This window comes from Halichoerus grypus, chromosome 1 (genome assembly GCF_964656455.1).
Source record: "Halichoerus grypus chromosome 1, mHalGry1.hap1.1, whole genome shotgun sequence".
Taxonomy (NCBI): domain Eukaryota; kingdom Metazoa; phylum Chordata; class Mammalia; order Carnivora; family Phocidae; genus Halichoerus; species Halichoerus grypus.
The window spans coordinates 205,142,974-205,161,625 of NC_135712.1; the positions used below are offsets into that span (position 1 = coordinate 205,142,974).

Consider the following 18,652-nt stretch of genomic DNA (forward strand, 5'->3'; position numbering starts at 1 on the left):
AATGTATAGTGACATGTATACACTCTTCCAGCATCATCCAAAGTAGTTTCAGGTGCTCTGTTTTTCATGTGCCCAATGGAATTATGCTAGAGCATTCATTGCCTTTGCTTCTTTCACTCAAGACCATTTTACAGGTTCATTTACGCTGCTGTGTGTGCATCAGACTCTTGCCTGGGGCTCTAACAGTTGCATCCAGCCCATGTGACCTGCCCTCTTCCCAGTTACAGTTCCCAAGCAGGCTTGTCCATTTCCCCACTACAAGCAATGCTACCTAAATAGCCTCTGACATGCTTCCTTCAGACAGGTGTGAGCAATAGAGATAGATGCTCAGGAGCACATGTCTGGTGCACAGAGCAAGTGAAGTCTGTTCTTCTGCATTCTTGGTTCTCACTAACAGGCCATGTTTTCTCTCCATATTTCGATTAGCAGTGGGCACTTTCTAGTCGGGAAATGAACAGGTATACAGTGAAAGTCCATGATCATTTTCCTCTGTTCTTTCCTTGTCTTAAATCCATCCTTTGGTGTGTCTATGTTACTCCTTCTGTGATTTCTGTGCTCATATCCTTGGCTCATTTCTGCATTGTGATTTCTCCTTCTGGATGTAACTGGTTATTTCTTCTAGATAGTATTTCCTGGTCAATTTTCAGCAATGCAAAGGCTCTTTTCCCAGATTCCAACTGCCTGTTCATGGATCCTTGATATCCTTTGTTGAACAAAATCCTTGGGGAAATTTTCATGTCTGTTTCCTTTCCTGAGCAGTTAACATTTATCTCCAGAGAATGGCATCAGCACTTACAGAAGATACGCTTTTGAAATTCAAATGCTCCTTTATACATAAAACATATATATACACATTTCGTGTATTTTCAAGTTGTTATTTCAGTCTCCCTAGTTAATATATGGTGTAGTATTAGTTTCAGGTGTTCAGTATACTGATTCAACACTTCCATACAACACCCAGTACTCATCACAACAAGTGCACTCCTCAATCCAATCACCTATTTCTCCCACCCCCCATCCCTCTCCCCTCTGGTAACCAAAATTTTTTCTCTATAGTTAAGAGTCTCTTTCTTGGTTTGCCTCTCACTCTCTCTCTCTTTTTTTTCCCTTTGCTTCTTTGTTTGTTTCTTAAATTCCATATATGAGTGAAATCATATGGTATTTGTCTTCCCTAACTGGCTTATTTCACTTAGCATAATACTCTCTAGCTCCATCCATGTTGTTACAAATGGCAAGATTTCATTCTTTTTGATGGCTGAATAATATTCCATTGTGTATATAAACCACATCTTCTTTATCCAACACTTGAGCTGTTTCCATAATTTGGCTATTGCAGATAATGCTGCTATAAACATCGGGGTGCATGCATCCCTTTGAATCAGTATTTTTGTGTTCTTTGGGTAAATATGTAATGGTGCAATTGCTGGATATAGGGTAGTTCCGTTTTTAACTTTTTGAGGAACCTCCATACTGTTTTCCAGAGTGGCTGCACCAGTTTGCCTTCCCACCAACAATGTAAAAGAGTTCCCCTTTCTCCACATCACCTTAATATTTGTGCTGTTGAGCTTTGGTTAAGAAGTCCTTCTTCACTCTAAGATCGCAAAGTTATTCTCTTACACCTTCTATTAACTTTATATTTCATCTTGTGTGTGAAATCCATCCACTTTGGGTGTTGTCTTAGGCGGGAATTCAGATTTGCACTGCTTCATAAAATCAACAGTTTTCCCACCACAAACCTGTAAACAATCCATTTTTTTTCCGTTTGACTTGTGCTCCCACCTTTATCACATATTGGGTTTAGAGTCAGGCAGGGATATTTTCTGAGATACCCAACCAGCGTGATCCATGTATCATGCATATCATACACATCTGTTCCATTGTCACACTTTTTTAAATGATTTCGAGTCTATAGTGAGTCTCAATGTGGGGAGGGATATCTCTATCTCTCGTGTACTCTATTTTTAGAAGACCAGTATAGCTTTTTGCTGACTTTATTTTTTAGAAAGAAGTTTAAGAAAGTTCTTAAATTTAACTTCTTAAATTGTAAATGCAGTTGCACTGAATAAAATTTGGGAAAGAACTGACATAATTGCTCTATTAGCTCATCCCATCCAAGAGAGCACATTGGTTTCCATATTTTCCATGTATCCAGACCATCTTCTGCATATCTATCCGAGGTTAAAATTTCTGTCCTTGGAGATATTACATGTGCTTGGTTCATTCCTAGATATTTTAAACCAGAGGCTTTCAAAGTGTGATATGAGAATCCCTGGGGCCCTGGAGACCCTTTTGGGGGGCCATCAGGTCCTCACTTTTCCAATGAAGGTGAGGATGTATTTTTGTCATATGCTTCAACTAAAACCACATATTGCCACAGGCTGAATGAAGAAGCAGATACAAGCATCATCTCGTCGCCCAGCCAGCCAGCATTGGACAAATTTGCTAAAATGTAAAACAAAGCCACACCTCTCACTAAATGAGTTTTTTTAAATTCTATTTTATTATGTTTTGTTAGTCACCATACATCATTAGTTTTTGATGTAGTGATCCATGATTCATTGTTTTCGTATAACAGCCAGTGCTCCAGGCAGTATGTGCCCTCCTTAATACCCATCACTGGGCTAACCCATTCCCCTACCCCCCTTCCCTCTAAAACCCTCAGTTTGTTTCTCCGAGTCAATAGTCTCTCATGGTTCATCTCTCCCTCCAATTTCCCCCTCTTCATTTTTCCCTTCCTTCTCCTAATATCCTCCATGTTATTCCTTATGTTCCACAAATAAGTAAAACCATATGATAATTGACTTTCTCTGCTTGACTTATTTCACTTAGCATAATCTCCTCCAGTCCCATCCATGTTGATGTAAAAGTTGGGTATTCATCCTTTCTGTTGGCTGAGTAATATTCCATTGTATATAGGGACCATGTCTTTATCCATTCATCTGTTGAAGGGCATCTCAGCTCTTTCCACAGTTTGGCTATTGCAGACATTGCTACTAAATGAGTTTTTTTAAATGCAGTTACTTTTCTAAAATGTTCCTTATATTAACATGAGTTGATTGTTCCTTTAGGTTGTATCAAAGGTTGATTATTGTCCTTTTAAATGTGTTAATAACTAAATGTTTTCAAAGAATCTCAGTTTTAATTACTAATATGGTAAGAATGGAGAGTTATAGCTCTCTCAAACAAACGCCCTCTAAGGGACTCAATAGGTTTCTAGTGTAAAAAAATCCTGAGGCCACTATCACTATCGGTAATGTTATCCTTTGTTTTCCTTAAATTCTATCTTTAACGTGATTATTATAGGTGCAATTCTATGGGAAATACTGTGAGTTTGGGAAGTTGATCTAGTCTTCTGCAACTTGCGTTCTGTCTTTGCTCAAATATGTTCCACCTTCATTCTTTTACTTTTGTAGGTAGATGATCACATCTCTTCCCTTTTGATCCTGATATTCCTTCTTTCTATATCTTTCCTCAAGCACCACTCCTGGCTTTCTGTTCCCTGCTAATGAGAAGCAGAGAAAGTGAGTAACCTTGGATTTTCCTGATTCTAAAACAATGCACCCCTGCTTCCCCACTTCGTGTACTATTTGCTAGTTTTGCAGCATATATTCTTAGTCAGCTAAGAAAGTCCTAGTCGATTTTATGTTGAGAAGAAGCTTTTTAAAAATCTTTAACATATGTGCATATATCATTATGCTGTATATCTAAAATAATGCAATGTTATATATCAACTATATATCAATTTTTAAAATCATAAATAGGAATTGAACTTTAGTAATCCAGGACTGCTGCCTAGATTGATATAATTACATGACATTTTCTTTTTAGCTTATTCATGTGACTAACCACATGATAGGTTTTCTGATGCTGAACTACGCTTTTCTTTCATGGAGTAAGCCATGTACTTTCATTCCTTTTCTGGTCTCACCAGATGCAGCATCTGTGGCTGGTCAGAACTATAGCATGGTGTCTGAATTCATCCTCGTGGGCTTCTCCAACTTCCCACAGCATCTCTTGCCCGTCTTCTTCCTGCTGTTCCTGCTGATGTACCTGTTCACGCTGCTGGGGAACCTGCTCATCATGGCCACTGTCAGGAGTCAGCGCAGCCTGCACACACCCATGTACCTCTTCCTGTGTGCTTTGTCCATCTCTGAGATCCTCTACACCTTGACCATCACCCCACGCCTGTTGACTGACCTGCTTTCCACCTGCCGCTCCATCACCTTTGTGGCCTGTGCCAGCCAGATGTTCTTCTCCTTCACATTCGGCTTCACCCACTCCTTCTTGCTCACCGTCATGGGCTATGACCGTTACGTGGCCATCAGCCACCCCCTGTGGTACAATGTGCTCATGAGCACCCGCACCTGTGCCCATCTAGTGTTCTGGTCCTGGGCTGGTGGCTCCATCATGGGGATGATGGTGACCCTGATAGTTTTTCACCTCACCTTCTGCGGGTCTAATGAGATCCACCATTTTGGCTGCCATGTCCTTTCCCTCCTAAAGTTGGCCTGTGGGAAGGAGACATCCTCTGTCACCTTGGGTGTGATCCTGGTGTGTGTCACAGCTCTGATGGGCTGTTTATTCCTCATCATCCTCTCCTATGTCTTCATTGTGGCTGCCATACTGAGGATCCCCTCAGCTGAGGGCAGGCACAAGACCTTCTCCACGTGTGTGTCCCACCTCACTGTGGTCATTGTGCACTACAGTTTTGCCTCCATTATCTACCTCAAGCCCAAGGGTCCCCATTCTATGGACAGTAACACTCTGATGGCCACCACCTATACAATCTTCACTCCCTTTCTCAGCCCAATCATTTTCAGCCTCAGGAATAAGGAGCTCAAGAATGCCATAAAGAAAAGCTTCCAGAGAAAATTCAGTCCCCTTAGCTCCTGATGGCCAGTTTGGTCATGAGGAAATATGATAGCAGGGCTGACAATAATACCGACTCTCTCCATAAGACTGTTGTAGGAATTCAGTGTATGAAAATACTGAATAGGTATTGTTGGATGCATCCAAAAGTGTTGGAGCAGGCTATGTATTTTTTTTTCCCCAATATGTTACCCCCTCTTGCATAGACTCTATCTCTTGTCTTGACCCTGTGTGATGAACTCCGTCCCATTACCTCTGTCTAAATATGTGTTGTCTACCTCTGGATTGGTGGGAGACATCACATGGATATGTCTGGGCATGGATGCTAATGGTTTTTCTTGAATGGACAAGCAAGGGAGGACCTTCCCTCCTCCACCATAATGATAAACAGAAATAAGCATAATAATAGAGACCACCAGCATTGGGGCTTTTCTTATCAGACACTTTGTCCAGTGTTGTATAAGCATTATCTTTTAATTATAACATATGCACAAAAGAACATAAACTATTTGTCTCCAAGGAGATGGTTGACTGTTAATAGTTCCTCAATGTCTTTGGAGGGTATAGACCCTAAGGAGGTTTCTATGTTGATCTGAGTTTAGTCAAGTATGTCAGAATGTGAAGTGGAGAAAGAAAGAGACAGAGAGGCAGAAACAGACAAAGGGGAGACAGTTCAGTGATTAGGTAAGAACATACAGAATGTTAAAAGTGGGTTGTTATCTGACATCTTACGGAAGTCCTTTTCCCTTTCCTCCCACATTACCTTCAGTAAACAGCAAATTCTCATTCCTGTGTTTCCTTGAGTCTATCTGGGGGATGTGTTGTAGGCACAGTGTTATGCCAAGATGGCACAAAGAGAGGTCAGGATATGAGTACTCCTAATATGCAGATGAGAAATGTTGGTGGAGGTCATACAACACCTGAATGAAGGAGTCACGTGGAGGTCTGTCTGACTTCCATGCTGGGGTTTGAGAAGCATATATGTGAGGGAGAGGGCTTTCCATTGGTGTAAATTCTTACTCAAAGCTGTGTCCAGATATTTGGGCTGCAGGCAGAAGATGTTTTATAATAATAAATGTAAGAATGGCTATCACATATGAGTGCCTGCTGCTTGCCAAATGTTGTGGGAAGGGTTTCCTGTGCATTCACTTTTCTAAATCTCAAAATAAATTATTACTTTTGCACATTTAGATATGACCCACGTCTATTATTATTCACATTTTTGAAATGCAGGAGAAATCAGAGAGGGAGACGAACCATGAGAGACTATGGACCCGGGAAACAAACTGAGGGTTTCAGAGGGGAGGGGGGTGGGGCGATGGGGTAACAGGGTATTGAAGAGGGCACATGTTGTGATGAGCACTGGGTGTTATATGCATCTAATGAATCATTAGTTCAAAAACTAATGATGTACTATACAGTGGCTAACTGAACATGATAAAAAAAAGAGAAATTCCAAAGACTTTAGAAATTGTTGTCATATTCTGAGAAAGTAAACTTTAAAGAGAAACCCATAACTCTGATTCGTCATCCCAATAATTTCTTGCCTTAGAAATAATATTAAAATTGAAAGATTGCTGTTTCTAAACAATATAAATACATTAAAAATTGCTCTGTAAGTCAGAGGAGGACCATCAGCACTTTCTTCTTTTCCCTCATGTATATGGCAAAAATAAAAGCCTTCAATACTGAAAAAAAAAAAAAAAAGAATATCCAATGGAAAAAAGACAGTCTCTTCAACAAATGGTGCTGGGAAGATTGGACAGCTACATGCAGAAGAATGAAACTGGACCATTCTCTTACACCAACCACAAAAATAGATTCAAAATGGATGATAGACCTAAAGGTGAGATAGGAATACATCAAAATCCTAGAGAGCATAGGCAGTAACCTCTGTGACCTGGGCCGCAGCAACTTCTTGCTAGACACATCGCCAAAGGCAAGGGAAGCAAGGGCAAAAATGAACTATTGGGACTTCATCAAGATAAAAAGCTTTTGCACAACAAAGGAAACAGTCAACAAAACCAAAAGGCAAACAACAGAATGGGAGAAGATATTTGCAAATGTCTTATCAGATAAAGGGCTAGTATCCAAAATCTATAAAGAACTTATCAAACTCAAAACCCAAAGAACAAAGAATCCATAAAAAATGGGCAGAAGACATGAACAGACATTTCTCCAAAGAAGACATACAAATGGCCAACAGACATACTAAAAAATGCTCAACATCACTCAGGATCAGGGAAATGCAAATCAAAAACACAATGAGATAGAATGTCACATTGGTCAGAATGGCTAAATTTAACAAATCAGGAAATGACAGATGTTGGTGAGGATGCAGAGAAAGGGGAACCCTCTTACACTGTTGGTGGGAATGCAAAGTGGTACAGCCACTCTGGAAAACAGTATGGAGGTTCCTCAATAAGTTAAAAATAGAGCTACCTTACGACCCAGCAATTGCACTACTAGGTATTTATCCAACGGATACAAACATAGTGATTTGAAGGGGCACCTGCACCCATGTTCATAGCAGCAATGTCCACAATAGCCAAACTATGGAAAGAGCCCAGATGTCCATCAACAGATGAATGGATAAAGAAGGTGTGGGTATATATATATAAAAGAGTGAAAGACAATTATCATATGATTTCACTCATACATGGAATTTAAGAAACAAAACAGAGGAGCATAGGGGAAGAGAGGGAAAAATAAAACAAGACGAAATCAGACAGGGAGGGGTGCCTGGGTGGCTCAGTCGTTAAGCGTCTGCCTTCAGCTCAGGTCATGAGCCCCGCATTGGGCTCCCTGCTCTGCCGGGGGCTTGCTTCTCCCTCTCCCACTCCCCCTGCTTGTGTTCCCTCTCTCGCTGTGTCTCTCTCTGTCAAATAAATTTTTTAAAAAATCAGACAGGGAGACAAACCATAAGAGACTCTTAATCATAGTAAAGAAACTGAGGGTTGCTGGAGGGGAGGGGGTGAGGGGATGGGGTAACTGGGTGATGGGCATTAAGGAGGGCATGTGTGGTGATGAGCACTGGGTGTTATATAAGACTGACGAATCACTGACCTCTACCTCTGAAACTAATAAAACACTACATGTTAAAAAAAAAAAATGCAGAAAATGCAAATCTGAGAGATGATTTGTCCCCAGCCACTCTGCCCTGAAGTGTGAAGCAGGAATCCATTACAATCTGCATGTGTGTGCAGTTGGTGATCAGGAATGCATCCCTCTCAGGTGCCTGCAGAGAGAAGTGTGGTCCTGACTGGGAGGGAAAAGCTGTCATTAGAAGGAATAGACACCTTTCAGGAAAGAGGGCAGGTGCAGCCCCAGGCACACACCCCTCTCACACAGCCAGAGAGAACCATTGACTCCAGAGAAGTTACAGAGACACTTTGTCACATCAACACGGACAATGAGACCCTTGGGTTCCATTTCATTATTTTAGAATTATTGGTCTTAATGACTAATGCTACCTAACATGTCCTTTTCCAGAGCCTGTGACTATGTTCCCTTACCCAGCAAAAGGGACTGCATGCAGATGAGATGCAATTAAGGATCTGAAACAGAATTACCCCGGATCATCCAGATGGGCCTGATATAATTGCAAGTGTCCTTCTAAAAGGGGACAGGAAGGGTCAGACACAGAGAAAAGTAGGGGATGTGACAATGGAAGGAGGCATCGGAGTAACTGAGCCAGGAACCTTGTGCCAAGGAATGCGTGCTGCCTCTGGAAGCTGGGAAAGCAGAAGACAGATTCTCCCCTGGATCCTCCGAAGGACGCGGCCCTGCTCACACCTTGACTCTCACCTGGTGACTCTGATTTTTTCTTCCGGCCTCCAGCATAGAGGAGGATAGATGTGTGTGGCTTTAAGTCACTAGGTTTATGTGCTTTGTTACAGCAGCCCTAGAAAACTGACCCGTGAAACGGCATCCTGTCATTCTGTGTGATTTGGTTTCATGACAAAATTAGTTTCAAGCCAGATTCTTAGGTCATTCTTCTCTATGGAGAAGACTTAGGGCATTGAGATCGCTCATGAGAAGGGTTGAGTATCCTTGGAAGTCCATCAGCAAAGGTGAAGGAGCCCTGATAGCCCAGCTGTAGGATTTGCTCATTGGCAGCAAGGCCCTTGGGGTGTGTTATGAAGATACATGTGACCATGAAGCTGTAAGGTACCCAGCCCGGGGCATATAGTCTACACCTAATGAACTCAGCGGAGTAGGAACTGGAGGATACCAGCAACATTCTCGGTGCTTGGTGTGGACCGTGTGAGCTCTGAAGAGATGCTAAAACTCCTGTGTGATGGGTCCTCTGCGTTATAATAAGGATACATGAACATGCACATCATCAGAGAGAACGCTGAGTTGCAGGGCCTGACCTGGTGGAAATACTTCCACAAAGGAAAAACCACCAGGGATCCGGAGATCTGGAACTCATCTTTTTAGATGGAAACGTGACATTTGTACAAGGCTTCTTTTTCTTTTGGATTTGTGGATTAGTCAGAGTTCTCCAGAGAACTACCAGGATGGATGTGTATACATATCTGTGTGCTATATACATACGAGTATATATTATATAACATATGTAATAATGTTACAGTATGTTTTGAACTCATCTTTTTACTGCTTATTTCTATTTTTTTTAAATGCACAATCTTATTGCACATATAACATTTTTTCCTTGGTACTATAACAATAGTCTTGCAGCTAAAGCCTAAGTAGCTCCAACTACTAAGCTAATGGGTTATAAGATGTGTAATTTCATTTACAAATTATAATGCCTTTCCCTTTTGGCACTAATTTTAAAAACAAAGAAAGAACTTTGAAATAGTATCAAAAAGGAAAAGCTTGCTTGGCACATAGTAGGAGTTTATTAAATATTTGTAAATTGAGTGAACAACTCAATGTAAAGAGTAAATAATGTTCTTGTGCAATTACAATATGCTATAGATTATAACACATTGTTATACTGTTGCATTTTATATAATGTAATACGACTGCATCCAGCTCTGCTTCTCCCTAGACAGAGGGCTCTTTTAGGGCTACAGCAGTGTTCTTTTTGGGTTCCAAGATTCAGACCAAGTTCCTTAGCTAGAGCTCAGTGAAGATGTGATGGATGGAGGAAGGAGGGAGGGAGAGAGCATGAAAGACAAGAAGGGAGGGATGAAGGAAAGAAGGGAGGAAGGACCTGAGGGAGAGATGGAGGAAGGAAAGAGAGAGAAAGATCCAGAGAAGAAGGGGCATTCCCAGGGCCCCAGCCATCCTCCTTGGACTTCGAAGAGCTGGCATCCTGCATCCCAGACTCTGGGGAGAGACCTCTGGGAATCCGCCACAGGGGAGGGCACCAGGGAGATAAAGCTCCCGCCTGGCTTACCTGTGGCCCTGGCTCACCGTTGGCCCCGCACGTGGCAGGAGGCCTAGCCCCAGGCCCGGCTGCAAACAGGGCATCCCAGGCGGACAGTCTGCAAGCAAGGCAAGAGGAACTCTCTTTCAAGCAATGTTTTCCAGGAACAGGTGGCAAGAGCGAGGGGAGCTGGAAGGGAGAAAGCATGGGGACCATGGAAAGCCAAAGCAGAGGGAGGCTCTGGTTGGAGGAAGGGGGCTGGGAGGGCGATGGGGTGGAGGAGGGGTTACAGTCCCAGTAACCTGATCCCGCACTGAGTCCATCTACTGCCCACACTGCCTCCTTCCCCCAAAGCCTGGACCCACAGCAGTCAGGGATGCCAGGGTCCATTCCCCGGCAGGAAACGTTCTCTGTACCAGGCGTGGGGAGAGTGGTCTTGAGCCAGAGGGTGACACTGAGTTTGTCACCATGTACATGTGTTTCTTCATTTATGCGGTGCTGTGTGTGCTTCTGCATGCACTGTTTGTGTATGTGCACTTGTGTTTGTCCATATTCATTTCCTGTGGTTGCTGTGACAAAGTCCCACAACCAGGTGGCTTTAAACAACAGAAATTTATTCTCTCACAGTCGTGGAGGCTAGAGTCTAAACCCAATGTATTGGTTGGGTCACGCTCCCTCCAAAGGCTCTAGGGGAGAATCTTTCCTGGCCTCGTTCAGCTTCTGGCAGCCCCAGGCATTCCTTGGCCTCTGCCTCTGTCTTCATATAGCCTGCTTCCCTCTGTGTGTCCCTTCCTATTCCTGTGAGGACACCAGTCATTGGATTTAGGGCCCACCTGTATCCAGGATGATCTCACCTTGATCCTTACCTTGATTACATCTGCAAAGACCCTATTTCCAAATAAGGTCACGTTCTGACATTCCAGTGGACATGAATTGGAGGGGGATGCTATTTAACCCACCATGGTACCCTTGTTTATGTGTCTCTGGCTTATCTCCGTCCCATACAAGCTCCGGGCACCTGGTTCGTTCTCAGTGGAGGGGTGCAGAATGAGCAACAGTGTCTCTGTTCCTGGCCGAGTGTCTCCTGGGTTTCACTGCCAGTGTGTATTTCAGAACCCATGTGTATCTGTGTGTCGGTGCTCAGCTCTGTCTGCTTATGCTCCTGGGAGCCCGATCTTGAGTCTCTGACACAGGTGCATAAGCAGAGAGAGCTGAGTGGGTTGAATAGTGTCCCTTCGAGGAGTAAAGAAGGGCACAGGGGCAGGATGTGGGAGCTAGCCCAAGTGTGCCCTGGCTTGGGGTTCTGGCTGAGAGCCCATAGGTAGGATGAGGGCTTGGCCTTTCTCCTCCCTTAAGTCACACCTATACAGGTCACTTGGAGACACCCCCCGCCCCATGGAGAGTATTGCACAGGTGCTGTTCTGGGAAGGGTGACACAGAACAAGTGCCAGACAGAGACACAGAGCCAAGAGAGACCCCCTTTTTTGGTACCATTTATACATTTTGGAGCACATACCCCTGGGGTAGGGGGCATTCACAGTGTAGACAAAGGGTACCCCAGAACAGGGTTTGGCACCAATATGCATCACCTGGAAGAGAAAGGTGACTGACAACCAGCCCAATAATGACGATAAAAAATGACCACAATGCCAACTAGCATTCCTTGAGAACTTTCTCTGTGCTAATCACTTGGCATCAAATCCCCACAGGGAACCCATGAGGGCAGTTCTCTGGTTATCCCAACACATGGTGAGGACACAGGATTTGAACCGTGGGTTGGCATGACTCCACAAGGTGCATGTGTCTCAGAGGATGGACTCTGGCAGCCAGCAGAGGGGTGGAGTCGAAAGGTGAGGTGGGCAGGCACAGTTCACCAGGAGACAGGGAATGAGGCCAGAGCCGGGGCTAGCCACGGCACAGAGAGGCCGGGAGTCAGAGTCAGAAAGGTGGCCAAGGGATGAGGCAGAGAGGGAGTTGAGACTGGTATTCCTGGAATTGCTGGGCTTCCCCAGGCCTCTGTAGCCCACAAATGCTGCTTTCTTGTATGAGGGACCCCATTCTGACACTCAGCCCAATTGTCCGTTTTCCACATGGGATTCTGGGTCCTCCAAGCATTGGCTCACCATGGATCTGAGATAAAACTTAATGACAATCTTCTGGGGGAGGGAGTGAGGAGGATGGAAGCAGTGTTGTAATATTGGGGTGAGCCCTGCCCCTGGGTAAGTACTTGAAAGCTTGTCATTAAATGTATGTAATATATGTATATGATAGATATGTGTATCATTATATATATGCATGTATCATTGAGATATATATGTATCAGTGATACAGGTATAAATATGAATATATATACTTCTTTTTTTTTTAAGATTTTATTTATTTATTTGACAGAGAGAGACTCAGAGAGAGAGGGAACACAAGCAGGGGGAGTGGGAGAGGGAGAAGCAGGCTTCCCACAGAGCAGGGAGCCCGATGCGGGGCTCGATCCCAGGACCCTGGGACCACGACCTGAGCCAAAGGCAGACGCTTAACGGACTGAGCCACCCAGGTGCCCTGAATACATATACTTCTTTTCTAATTTTTCACCCAGAGCTACAGTTTAAGAGCCATCCATGTTGCTATGTGGATGTCAGGTTTGTTTTTTTCCTATATGTTGTTTAGAGCTTCATGGTTCACGCACACCACATGTTACTTTTCCACGCCCTCAGGTGATGGGGGTCTCTTAGACTGTCCCCGACTCTCTCCATCACAGACAATGCTGCAGTGAATGGCCTTGACCATGTCCCTTCACTGAGCTGTGTGTGAGTTTCAGATGGAGACCTTGGAGCAGTGTTTGTGGGACTTGGGGTAAGTGTCCCCTTAATCTGGCCATGAACCACCAAGTACCCTCGAGAGTGACTGCAGTCCACTTACCTCACATCTGGGCCAACACATAGCAGATCCAGCTTTCTAAGTCTTGCTGCTCTAGCAGGTGGAAGGGGATGCCTGTACTCACTGTTCACAGAGTGTTGCTGTTTTAAATTGAATTCCTCTAATTGCTAATCGACTGCTCATGTCTTTGTTTGCTGCTTGCCTATTGCATTTCCTCAGCTGTAAATCTCCTGTGGCCCCCCCCCCCCCGCATTGCTCGCTTTCTATCATGATCCTGTCTTTTTTCTCCTTGGTTTTCTCATTTCTCTTTTTTCTCATTGTAGATTCTAGATATTGGTCTCTTGTCAGTGGATTTTTTTTTTTTGTTTGACTGAAGTATACATAATATACAAAAATCTGCATTTATTTAATGTATACATTTTGATGAGTTTAGACATATGTGCCTATAATTGTGATACCATCGCCACAATCAAGGTAATAAACATACCCATCAACTCCAAAAGATTCCTTGTGTCCCCTTCCTCTGTGTGTTTGTGTGTTAATAACATTAACAAAATTTATCATCTTAAGTTCTTTTTTATTGACATATATGCAACTAATGAATCATTGAACACTACATCAAAACCTAATGATGTACTGTATGGTGGTTAACTTAACATAATAAAAAAAGTGAAATATAGTGACAGATAACATTGTATCAATTTAAGGTGTACAACATGCTGAGTTGGTATGTTTATATATTGTAATATGATTGCCCTTGCAGTGATAGTTAGCACTTCTAATCAGGTCACAAAATAATTATTTCTTTTTTGTGTTAGGAATAATGAAGATCTAATCTCTTAGCACGTTTGATGATTATAACACAATATTGTTGTCTATATTCTTTTTTTAATTTAATTTAATTTTATTATGTTATGTTAGTCACCATACAATACATCATTAGTTTTTTTGTTTTTGTTTTTTTACGATTTTATTTATTTATTTGACAGAGAGAGATAGCAACAGCAGGAACACAAGCAGGGGGAGTGCGAGAGGGAGAAGCAGGCTTCCCACCAAGCAGGGAGCCCGATGCGGGGATCGATCCCAGGACCCTGGGATCATGACCTGAGCCGAAGGCAGATGCTTAATGACTGAGCCACCCAGGCGCCCCACATCATTCGTTTCTGATGTAGTGATCCATGATTCATTGTTTTCGTATAACACCCAGGGTTGTCTATATTCTTAAGAAGTTTATTTTTTTTTAAAGATTTTATTTATTTATTTGTCAGAGAGAGAGAGAGAGGGAACACAAGCAGTGGGAGTGGCAGGCAGAGGGAGAAGCAGGCTCCCTGCTGAGTAAGGAGCCCGATGTGGTACTCAATCCCAGGACCCTGGGATCATGACCCGAACCAACGGCAGCCTCTTAACTGACTGAGCCACCCAGGCGTCCCTATTCTTAAGAAGTTTTTAATGCACGCTGTCGTATTGTTAAGTGTAGGCTCTAGGCTGTACAGCAGAACTCTAGAACTTACTTGTATTGCAGGTAGCTCCCTGCTCTCTGTCATCTGTTAACTTTATCCGCGATGCTATTTGTTAATATGATTCACAAATCTGATGTAAGATTTATGTAGTAAAGAAGGGCATCAATCTTTTTTGTTTAAGGTTTGTGCTTTTTTTTTTTTTTTCTGTTTAAGGAACTTCTTTCTTGTTCTTAGAGCACAAAGATCCTGTTATACTTGCTCTCATTAGCTAGGTTTTTATCTATCACAATTATGTTACTAATCTATCTTGATTCTCTTTTCATTGGGATATTGAGAGTCTGGTTTTGGTTTTTGTTTGTACAGAGATACTTTCCTCAACAGCAACCCCTAAACAATTCATCTCTTTCCAAAAGATCTGTGGTGTGACTTTAACCATATACAAATGGCTGGCTCTGTTTCGGAGGTCTGCATTCGGAACCACTGGTCATCCGTCTGTCCTTGCACTAATCCTACACTGTTTGGTTTCCAAGACTCTGTAGAATGTCTCCGTATCTCAGAAGGCAATTTCCCCCACCCCCCCACCTCTTTTCACTCTTCATTTCAAGACTTCCTCGGTGATTCATGGGTCATTATTTTTTCATAAACTCTTTGGAATAAGTTTATCATCTTTCTCAAGCAATCCTACTGGATATTTCTGCAAAGATTACATTGCATGTATAGATTAAATATGGGAGAGAATGAACATCTTTATTATATTGTCTTTTCTTTTCATCCATTTATTTATATGATCTGTCATGTTTTCTATCTAATAGAGGTTTAATTGTTCTCCATGAAGCTCTTGTGTGTTCTTGTTTAAAGTAATTCCTAGATTGTTGACAGGTTTTGTACAACTTTGAGTGATATCTTATTTTGTAATGTTTTATTATTAACGAATTTTAAACTTATGAAAAAGTTGCAAAAATAATACAAAAAAATCTTATCCTCCCCTCACCAACCCCTTCTAATGACAGGATCTTACAGAACCCCAGGACAATGATCAGACCCAGGAAATGATCATTGGTATATAACACTATATAGCAAACAACAGATCTTACTATAATTTTTCTGGCTCTCCACTCATATCCTTTTTCTATCCCAGGATACAATCCATTTCATTTAGTTATTTCAACTTTTCATTATCATGCACTTCTTAGTATTTCTTTTTTATTTTATTTTATTTTATTATGTTACATTAGTCACCATACAGTACATCACTAGTTTTTGATGTAGTGTTCTATGATTCACTGTTTGCATATAACACCCAGTGCTCCATGCAATACGTGCCCTCCTTAATACCCATCACCGGGCTAACCCATCCCCCCAGCCCCCTCCCCTCTAAAACCCTGTTTGTTTCTCAGAGTCCATAGTCTCTCATGGTTCGTCTCCCCTCTGATTCCCCCCTTCATTTTTCCCTTTCCTCTCCTAATGTCCTCCATGCTATTCCTTATGTTCCACAAATAAGTGAAACCATCTTAATTTTCCTTTCAACCTGAAGATTAATGAGTACTATGTAACTGTGGTAATGTCAAATGGTTCAACCTAATATTTACATTCTAAATATTTGGGAATTTTGAGTTATCCTCTTCTTATTAAGTTTTAGTTTCATTGCCAAATGGTCAGATACCTGGGTCTTTGTAATATTGGTACTTGGGAATGTACCTGCTCTTCCTTTATGGCCTCACACAGGGTCCTTTATGGTGATAATTACATGCTCTTAGTGTTTGGGTTTTTTTTCTTTTTGTTTGTTTGCTTTTGGTGTAGTAAATAGGAATGTACATGTGTCTGTGTGTATTTGTACAGATTAAATATACCTATGTAAGTATATATTAGCTATGTACATTAATATATATACATAACAGCTCAAGTATTAAATAATGTGACAGAATTAAGTCTTAAAACACCAGTAATTACAAAAGAGGTAAATGTTTTAAATACCCAATTAAAAGAGAGATACAACCATAAGTTGCTACATTTTAAGAGAATCTGATTCTGGTCACTCATGCTTGTCCTCACTCTTAACTTCTCCAGTGTTTATTATCTATTCCACACCCTATAGTAAGTACATTATATGTATAATCTTATTTAATCCTTATAACAACTAGATATTATTATGATCAACTTCCTTTTAGGGATGAGGAAACTAAGGCTCAAAAAGATTAAGGAACCAACCCAATGTTGTTGCTGTTGGTGTAGTTGTTGGAAGCACTGTTTTAAAACAACTTCTCAAACTTATTTAACTCATGTGGATAACATGGTAGAGTTTTGTCATTAAAAAAAAAAGCCACCACGTAATACTTGCTAAGCCTTGCAAACAGCCCCGAGTTGATGCAGCAGACTGGGGATAGTAATGGCAAGATGTGCATTAACCTTTCAAAGATGGAATTCCAACCAGCACCAGATTGTTCCAATTTGAAAATTTTTGTTGGAGACCCTTGCGTAATAACTTTTTTTAAAAAGAAGACTGAATTGTTGCTTTTTCCTTTAATTTTCCCTTCCTACTTAGAAACATGGCTGGAGGCATTGACAAGCTCTGAAGAGGGGCTCAACCCAGGTGTGGCTGAATAGAGACCCTGAGTTCCTTCCACTGAGATTTTAAAATAGTAGTTATTATTATTATTATTATTATTACTATTACTATTATCATTTCCTGAGTTCCTACTACGCGCTAGGCCCTGTACTATGCACTTGAGGCTCACAATCTTCCGTGAACCCCAAGCAGCTCCAAGGATCACTGACAGTCATCATGAGCAGCAGGTCATGGAGGGACTGGCCATGGTCTGCAGGGAGAGGGCCCCCTCTCCCTCCGGGAAGTCCTTCCGGGCCGGGCTCAGCGCAGACCCGGAGCTCCTGCCCACCGGGCTGCCTTCCCTCTCTCCCCACCCAGTGATGGCCACCACGCTGGGCCTGAACCACAGCTCCGTGTCTGAATTCATCCTCGTGGGCTTCTCCACCTTCCCGCCACATCTCCTGCCAGTCTTCTTCCTGCTGTTCCTGCTCATGTACCTGTTCACCCTGCTGGGGAACCTGCTCATCATGGCCACTGTCTGGAGCGATCGCGGCCTGCACACGCCCATGTACCTCTTCCTGTGTGCCCTGTCCACCTCCGAGATCCTCTACACCTTGGCCATCACCCCGCGCCTGCTGGCCAACCTGCTCTCCACCAGCCGCACCATCGCCGTTGCGGCCTGTGTCAGCCAGATGTTCTTCTCCTTCATGTTCGGCTTCACCCACTCCCTCCTGCTCACTGCCATGGGCTATGACCGCTACGTGGCCATCTGCCACCCCCTGCGTTACAACGTGCTCATGAGCCCCCGTGGCTGTGCCTCCCTGGTGGCCTGGTCCTGGGCTGGTGGCTCGGTCATGGGGCTGGTGGTGACCACAGCCATTTTCCACCTCAACTTCTGTGGACCCCGTGAGGTCCACCATTTCTTCTGCCACGTGCCACCACTGTTGAAGCTGGCCTGTGGAACTAATGTACCAATAGTGGCCCTGGGCGTGGGTCTGGTGTGCATCACTGCCCTGCTGGGCTGCTTTCTCCTCATCCTCCTCTCGTATGCCTTCATCGTGGCTGCCATCTTGAAGATCCCCTCAGCTGAGGGTCGGCACAAAGTCTTCTCCACCTGTGCCTCCCACCTCACTGTGGTGGTCGTGCACTATGGCTTTGCTTCTGTCATCTACCTCAAGCCCAAGGCTCCCCAGTCTCTGGAAGGAGACACCCTGATGGGCATCACCTACACGGTCCTCACACCCTTCCTCAGCCCCATCATCTTTAGTCTCAGGAACAAGGAGCTGAAGACTGCCATGAAGAAGACCTTCCTCAGCAAACTCGATCCCCAGAGCTCCTGAAGTGGTTTCTTTTGTGGCAGGGGATGTGTTGGGTAGAGTCACCTCAGGCTTCCATCTATAAAATGGGAATGATTATGCTTCACTGGTGATGATTCTTTTTTTGTAAGATCTTATTTGTTTGAGAGAGAAAATGCACAAGCAGGAGGAGCAGCAGAGGGAGAGGGAGAAGCAGTCTTCCCTCTGAGCAGGGAGCCCGATGTGGGGCTCGATCCCAGGACCCTGAGAT

General features: G+C 43.1%; 2 protein-coding genes across 2 annotated transcripts; both read left to right on the forward strand.

Annotated features, from left to right (window-relative positions):
• Positions 1–3,948: 3,948 nt before the first annotated feature.
• LOC118533664 (olfactory receptor 10H3-like) lies at positions 3,949–4,893 on the forward strand. The gene has a single exon (XM_036089063.2). It carries the CDS (start codon positions 3,964–3,966, stop codon positions 4,891–4,893), a length of 930 nt encoding a protein of 309 aa, XP_035944956.2. The 5' UTR covers positions 3,949–3,963.
• A 12,573-nt stretch (positions 4,894–17,466) lies between these two features.
• LOC118533699 (olfactory receptor 10H1-like) lies at positions 17,467–18,426 on the forward strand. Its single transcript, XM_036089111.1, has one exon. The coding sequence runs from the start codon at positions 17,467–17,469 to the stop codon at positions 18,424–18,426; it is 960 nt and encodes a 319-aa protein (XP_035945004.1).
• The last annotated feature ends 226 nt before the right edge of the window (positions 18,427–18,652 follow it).